At 34.0% G+C, this 8,231-nt stretch overlaps 1 protein-coding gene across 1 annotated transcript in view; it reads left to right on the forward strand.

Annotated features, from left to right (window-relative positions):
- Positions 1-6,563, forward strand: part of tmem260 (transmembrane protein 260) — a 90,122-nt gene extending 83,559 nt beyond the window's left edge. The window contains 6 exon segments of the mRNA XM_051919746.1: positions 3,332-3,409; positions 3,412-3,472; positions 3,955-4,131; positions 5,055-5,111; positions 5,202-5,292; positions 5,691-6,563. Of these exon segments, the coding sequence (XP_051775706.1) occupies positions 3,332-3,409; positions 3,412-3,472; positions 3,955-4,131; positions 5,055-5,111; positions 5,202-5,292; positions 5,691-5,957 (731 nt within the window). The 3' untranslated portion in view covers positions 5,958-6,563.
- The last annotated feature ends 1,668 nt before the right edge of the window (positions 6,564-8,231 follow it).

An 8,231-nucleotide genomic window follows, 5' to 3' on the forward strand; every position in this document is an offset into this window, starting at 1 on the left:
ACATTCCTGTATATGTAAAAATGTGTTTTTTTTTTGGAAAAGAATGTTTACCAGTGTATTGCATTAAAATATTTCTAAGGCATGTAAAGAAAAAATAGGTTTGACAAAGTAAGTTGAAATATTATCATTTAGTTTAATTAGTTTTATTATGTGCTCTGTAAGAAAGTCTTTCATTAACACTTAACTGTTGTATGAAAATTAAAAACAAAGACGATAAAGGTCTAGGAACAAACTAAATCAGTTCTCATCTATGAAATTCATTTCACTGTATTCTTATTAGACACATTTAAAATTCAAAAGTTCATGCAACGTAATTGCAAGACATAATAAATAAAACAATATAACCATATCTTTTTTATGTTTGTGGAAAATGTAGGGGTTATATGAAATTAAGATTTTGCCAAATATATTTTCCTTTCATTAATAAAGTTATACCTTGAACTATAAGATCAGTAGAACCGTTAGAAAGGAAAAAACGGACATACTTTTCATACATTAAAGGAATACTTTACTACCGGAGAAAAAGATCTTGCATAGATTTGATAAAGGCATATGTTGCTCACTGATGTCTCTGTGCTTTGCTCAGCTTTGCTGATGTTTAGCTATCTTTAATCCTCACTTCCACATCTTTCATTTTTCTGTGCTGCTTAAAATGCCTCTTCAGAACTCAATTGGTGTTTTTTATTGTAAACTTTTAAATGCATTCATTTTGTATCGAGCAAGGGTTTCAGAAATATTTTCACCTACTTCTTCTGCACATGGTAGTTGTCAACACATGGTATAAAATACAGGAGAGCCATGGGAGTTCAGTTCTTCAAATGAGGAAACGAAGCGCCCCAAAAAGAGTAATTTGGTAAATTGTGGGATGTCTTCAATATGTTTTTAACAGAACACATTTCGATTGAGATGATATGACATTCAAATTATCTTAATTTATTAAGTTACACTTTATTGGTTGGTCATGTTTGTTATTTTGTAACACTAGCATCGAGGTTTTCTAGTCTGCGATGAACAGATTATCTCACGTAATTTACTAGATTTTGTTTGTTATTTAAAAAAAAAACCATGAAATTTGATGTATATGTACACGCATACAATGCTGTTTGATAATATGTAAACTTCATTTTTCATACATTGCATTTTTTAAATATTATTTGTATAAAATATCACTGTTTTGGTCAAATTGCCATTATATTTTGGTGCTTACAAAACATTTTTGTGGGTAATTCAGACATATGTTTAAATCAATTGCTTAAGGGTTATAATGATTGCTAATCCAGGTACTTAAAGAAACACAGAAAATTGATCTTTAGCAGTTATTTCTCAAAAATATTAATAATAAACAAGTAAATATACTAATAATAAATACTCATAAATGCAAAAAGGAGTTTTCAATTAAAAAAAAGATTCTCTGAATAAATAAAAATGACATAAGAATTTAAATATAACCCTTATAGATAGCTGAACAAATTAACTAATAAATTACAGCCATTCTGTTGCATTATAACACAACACATTTTACATATTATAGCATACTGGTACACTTTTATATTTAATGGGAAATGTGAACTTGCAACTTCAAATTGTCACATTGAAAAAGTATTTTGTTGCTTATGTAGATTAGAAATCAAATATGACATTGCTGAGGCATATTGCACAAGTAGCTTACTTTTATCAGGGATAGTATTTTTAAATTGTAGCTAAGATGATGCACAAAACTAAGTAACAGAGCTAAATGCAGCTGCATATTCAAAAGATATTAATTCTTTGTAGGTGAGCAGCTTTGCAAACTTATTTTAATGAAACTAATGCTTGGTGGTAGCATATTGTGAACCCAACGGGCATGACATCTAATTGTACTGCATGTTGAAAAGTGGAAGCGAAGTAAGCAGATGTGCCAGTTTAATAAAACGCTGTAATAATAAGTCACAATGTCTTTTTTCTTTCTTGTTACAAACACACATCATGTATAACAAATTCATCCTCAATGGTTTAGTGGGTGTTGTAGAGGAAATGTCAAGATTAGACAGTGAAATAAAGTTGTAGCAGGATTCTGTTTAAAAAAAAAAAAAAAAAAAAACAAGTAACATGCAACATTCTCTAAATCTGAGGTCTTGTGTATGCCACCTACGACTTAAAATTGTACAATCAAAATTTGTGAGCAGCTGTCTCAGCACAGTTACAATGTAATTTAAATGCCTAAAACAAGTCAATATAAAGTAAAAGAAAAATTGTTGACAATCTTTACGGAAAGTATATATTAAATTGGATATTATTTTTTTTGCTGTGGGTTCACCCTGTTGCTGCTTGTATATCCACAATCCTATAAAGGATATGGCTGGTTTGGAAAATAAAGTATAAGTTTTGTTGGGTGTGAAGCTTATGTGCAGGAATTTCTATTTTCTCTTGTTGTCCAAAAGACATTCATGCTCTTCAGCTAAATAGATCTCTTGGTTTGAGGGTCTGCACAGTAATAAATAAATAGCTTGATTGGTTTATCAGGGCAGTTGTAATCATACAGTGCACAAGACAATAGATATATTTAAATAGTTTATTGTATAAAATTGAGTTTATGTGGACTTATAAAACACCTCAAGTAGGCAGTGAGCATTAACTTTAAAGTATGGTTGTACAAAAGCACTAACAAATTAATTAATTTCATCAATTTATTTTTGTTATTTATATATGATGTCTACACATACTGTGTTGTCATTATTTTTAAAAATTTCATTTTTGATTTTTAGTCACCACTGCCCAGGCACTAAATGACTAGAAAGAAATCAAAACATGAAAGGTAGAGCACCAGTGCAAGAATCATTTCACTGCTTGTTAATTGCTTATTTCAAAGGCTAATTGTATAGAGGAGTGCAGTGGTAATCTGCCTAGCAACCAGAACACCGTCATGTGTGCATAGTTTTCATGGTATGACTTACAAAATGCGTGTTGGAAATGGTTGTTTTTTTCATTATTTATATAATTTTTGGCAGTGGCAGCTTACTGCAAAATTTTCAGTTTGCTAGAAACATTGGAACATTTTTAGCTTTAGGACTTTGTCTTAATAGTAGATTGGTGCATTCCCAAAATAGTTTGCTTGTTTTTATAACCTAATCAGACTTCTAAGAATTTCCACCTTTCATTCTAAGGATGTCTGAGTTTTTTTTTTTCTTTTCTAATGTACTTTTTATTGATGTCATTTTGCTAGTTCAAGGTTTCGATTTCTTGGGTATTTTTTAATGTGTACACTGTAGAGTAGTTTATTTTGCTTTGAGCACTTAAATCTTGATTTCCATTTTCCCTGCTTGATTTACCAATGTTGTGGTTGTGTTGTTTTAGCTGATGACTTATGACTGGTATGTTCCAAAGCTTGGTCCACACCTTTCTGATGTTCATTTTCCTGGAAGCAGATGGATTTGGTTTCCACTGAGCAAAAAAGAACATTTAACTTGCATAATTTCTTCTCCTCCAATATCCAGTGAGTATTTTCAATTTACCCATTATCCATTTAATTGACCTAAAGATTTTAGTAATGTCTGTAATTAGCTCTCGCCATTTAACCTGATGTGTCTTGTCATTACAATTAGCTGAATTATATGTGCATGATAAAATTAAATACTTTAAAAAATTGGGTGTGGTGGTACAGTAGTGGGTTAATGTTGCAGTTTTGCGGGTCTTTAACCTTTTTTAACTGCTATAAATACTGGAGAATATTGTTTTCAAGAGAAATGCAAGTTCTTAAAACTCAAGAATACCTTGTAATGAACAACGTATCAATGGTCTTATCAGAGTGCTCACAAATATATTTGTCCAACTATTTTTTCTGGTGGTGTTATACAGAAATAGACAGTTTTTATGATGTTTTAGCAAGTTGTACTTTTTAATAGTTTCTATATTATTAAAGACGTGTTTTATTTCAAGCGTTGGATAATGGCAATTTGTGTATGTTTTACTTTTTAGGAGAGGGATATTCATCTGCATTGGCCTGCCAGATGAGGACCAGACCTGGCAGAAAGACTTCATGCTGGTGCCCTGGGGTGTGTGTGACAGAATCATACCTTCCACAGCTCAGTTTGATCCAGGGAAGTGGGCCCAGCTTACTCGTCACCTCTACAACTGGACCACACCTCACAACAGGTGTGTAGTACAAATGATACATTTTATATAAAGTATTCTGTTTATTACTATACAGGATAATCAGTCACAATATTTTACATTAAGACTGCTTACCAAAAAAATAAGACATGTTCTGCAGAACACATTTTGGATCACTATCGTGAAATATCTATTTGGAGTCAGAACAATATTTAGGCTAAAATGATATAATCAGAAAATAGGAATCCAACTGATGCTTACTTACAAGGCTTCTTATCATTACATACTTTTCCTTTTCCCACTCTCTACCCAAACATCTCATTCGTTTCTGGAAAAGTCGACTTCCACATCCTGAGGAATGGCCTTTTATTTCCTTCTAAGAGATTTCCAGACTTAATTCTTGGAGTGAAAGAGAAAACATTTTTGCAGAGTTACTCAGGGCTGTTCAGTGAAAGCAGTATCTGGTACACCACTTATTGGATATGCCCAGGGTACCTTCTTAGTAGATGACTAAACCATCTAGTTTGACTGGTTATTCTCAGTTCGGAGCATTAATGATTTTGCTCTGAGGCCCTAGACTGCTAAAATCCTTCTGTCTTTCAGGAAATTGAGCCCCAGAATCCTATGGAGTACTCTTTTTAACTCTCATTTTAACTAGTAGTATTTTTTGTACTTATAATATGAAGTGACCCTATCAAAATGAAATTGTTTGCAGGAAAAAGACAAAGTTTGATTCTGAAAACTCATGGTTGGGCAACCAGTATATCCTCAAAATTATACCTTCTAATATGTTCTTTTCACAGTAGTAAAACACATAAAACATCTATATATACATACATATATATATATATATAATGTATGTATGTATGTGTGTATGTATGTATGAATGTATATATATGTTTTTGGTTTTCTAGGAGTCTGACTTTGATCTGATTCTTATTGTAAAACCTCATTTTTCTCTGTAGCACTTTTCCACCAGGATCCTGGGAAGAAGTTGTCAACACTGAGATGTGGCAGTCTAGGTGAGCTCCCTCTTGAAGTTTCAGTTGTTAAAGTGTTTACTTTTTGATTACTTTGAGCTATTTATTGAACTGTATGCTATACTGTTTCAGAATAAAAATGCCGTTCTTCCTGTTCGACCTAGCTGAGAAACAAAATAAGCAAGGCAAAAGTCTGGAGCAGCTTTATGAACTATCGTACATGGTGAGTGAAGCCTCCTTTTAAAATTGGAACAAATAAAAAAGAAAAAAAAAACAAAACCAGAACTATAAAAAAAAATATTTTGCTGAAACAGGTTGATAGTATAGTGCTTACTTAAGAGATATGATACTGAAGTTTCACTCATCCCAGAAACTGAGAGCCGTTGTGTTTCCACAATGACATAACAACAAACTGGGAGTCATGAGCTCCATGTTTCACTTGTAGTTTCTTTCTATTTAATACATTCTTTGCTGAAATATAGCCTGTAAATTTTTAATACTAAGAAAAATAAAGCCATGCCTCCTAGCTTGTAGGTGTATAGTTCATTCTTATAGGTACGAGGTATTCATGAAGTCAATGTGATGTTGAAGATTATGTACTTTTTGCTCTGTCTTTTATAGCTGTACCATGAAATTGTAAGCATGTTCAAGAACCATCCAGTAAACTGGCACAAGAACCTGGCATTGGCTTGTGAGAGACTTTTACGAACAGGTTCAAAGACACATGACCCAGAGAATCTGCTTTCTGAAAGCATACACCACTTTAGGCTTTATTTGAAAGGGGAGCCTGAGGATCCTCAGAGGTCTGCTATAATTGAGGCTATCCATCATCTGAAGAAGGAGCGAGAACGCCTTCATGAGCTAAAGAAGGACAGAGAATCCTTATAGATGTTCCATGTTTGCTCCAAATGTTTCTAATGATTTAGCACAGGAACTCTTTATCATGGTGAAGACTTTAAAAATTATGGTAAAACAAACAGGGCTAAACATGTTTGCTTGCTGCTTTTCAGGAAGACTTATGCTTTAGTGAAACTTTAAAAATGACCACCATCTTTGGTTCTAATTCTGGTGTCATCTGAACAATTGATTCACTTTATGAGGGAGTTGCGCTACAACAGCTTATGACATTAATTTTTTGCTGTGACTTTTTTTTTACCTTTACAAAATGGAAAAGTGTATAAAAGTTCTTCATTTATTGGATGCCGATTTTCTGTCTCAGAATGTAGTGGAAACATAGACATCCTGGTCCAGTATTTCTCCATTTCTTTGAAGGTGCTAATTTCATTTCTAGGAATGAAGGTGCTAATTTCATGGATATGCCTTAATATTTGCATCCAAAGAAACTTTTAAGAGAAAAAGGGCAAAGGGGCATTTATGTTTAGTTCATTTTCTAGAAAACATCTGTTTATATTGCTAATAATTGTTTTATCATCAGTTGGAATGATGGGAAGTGTTTTGTTCAGGCATCTTTCATCATAAATTGATTAAAACAAATCTCCAGTGAAGAACTGCTCCATTTTAATAGTCATTGCAAGTTTTGTTCACAAGACGTATGTAAACATGTCTCTTTGTTCTTTTAAATGGTCACCACCATAATGAAACCCTTGGCTAGTCTTATTTGTAGAGCTACATTGTTTTTCTACTGCCTATCTTTTTATGGCAGGGTGTCTCAGAATGAAGAGGTATAAAATATCATGACACCCATGCCTGATCACATCTATTTTTGTGGATGTATTAATTTTTGTATATTTAATGTATTAATTTTTGTATATTTAAGTATATATACTTACAGACAGCACCCTCAACATGTGTGTTGGTGGTATGTAAAATTCAAACTTGATCCCATTTGTTAAACCTTTAACAATTTAAACTGACACATTGCTATATACTGATTTTCATATACAGTGATCCCTCGCTATATCACGCTTCGACTTTCACGGCTTCACTCTATCGCGATTTTTTTCTCATACATGCTTATGTCACTACGCGTGCGCTTTCTGAGAACTTTTATCTAAGCCCCACGATGGCTCCTAAACGTGCTGCTTTTTCTAAGCCTTCTGACAATGAAACTAAGCACCGGAGGAAGATGCTTACCATCCAGGAGAAGGTGAAACTCTTGGATATGATCAAAGATGGCAATACCCTACAAAAGTCTCCTCACGCATATGAAAAGACAGCACCAGCAACTGCCTATCAAGATGTTCTTCAGCCGCGCACCCAGACACCCACTGCCTACTCCTAGCACTCCTTCAGCGGAAGAAGACAACGACGCACCTGCTGAAGATACTGCACCACCTTGTCACGCTTGGGTCACAGATTTGCACAGAGACACAGGAGGTTGTAGAAAAAAAAGAACGTTATTCAAAGCACTGCAAACAAACATTTGTCTCTTTTCAAAAGTTTAAACGTGCTCCATGACAAGTCAGAGATGACAGTTCCGCCAGGAGCAGAGAATGTCTGAGAGAGAGAGAGAAAAACAAAACAACCAATTCCAAAGCTGAGAGGCGCTGCACAATACTTTTAAGTAAGTGGAGTACCGCGTGAGAGGTTTATCGCGCGTTATATCGCAAGTAAGAAGGGTAAGGAGCAATGTGAAGGTAGACTGTCAGCTGTTTCAGGGGTTTTCCCAGGGGCGTCTGTGTCCTCTGAGGGTGCGATCAGCGCTCCAGCTTACAACCTGAAGACACTCCTACTGAGCTCGTGCCTTCATAGGTTAGTGGTTGTGTGTAAGAACTGTGTGTGTGTGTGTGTAATTAAATGTACAGTACAATAATAATAATATGATATTTGTAACATCTAATATGTCTTATTTTCTCTTATATATTGGGTAATATGAGTGTAATGGTGACTAAAGGGTGTTATTTCATGTCCAGAGGGCTCTAATAATGTTAAAAAACGTATTTAGAAGGTCGTAAACAGGTTTTCTAAACTCTAACTGCGAAAATACTCGATTTATAAATAAAGAATCCTACTTCGCAAAAATTCATTTATCGCGGTAGAGTCTGGAACGGATTAACCGTGATAAACGAGGGTTCACTGTATTAGTTATTTTCAGTCATTTTAGTTCTATAGCTTTAAGTGATCAGTCCTTATAGACCAAGACCAATAGATCAAAATCCCTTCTCAGCCATCTCATATTCTTTAGTTACCTCTGTTGCTGAA

This window comes from Erpetoichthys calabaricus, chromosome 16 (genome assembly GCF_900747795.2).
Source record: "Erpetoichthys calabaricus chromosome 16, fErpCal1.3, whole genome shotgun sequence".
Lineage (NCBI taxonomy): Eukaryota > Metazoa > Chordata > Cladistia > Polypteriformes > Polypteridae > Erpetoichthys > Erpetoichthys calabaricus.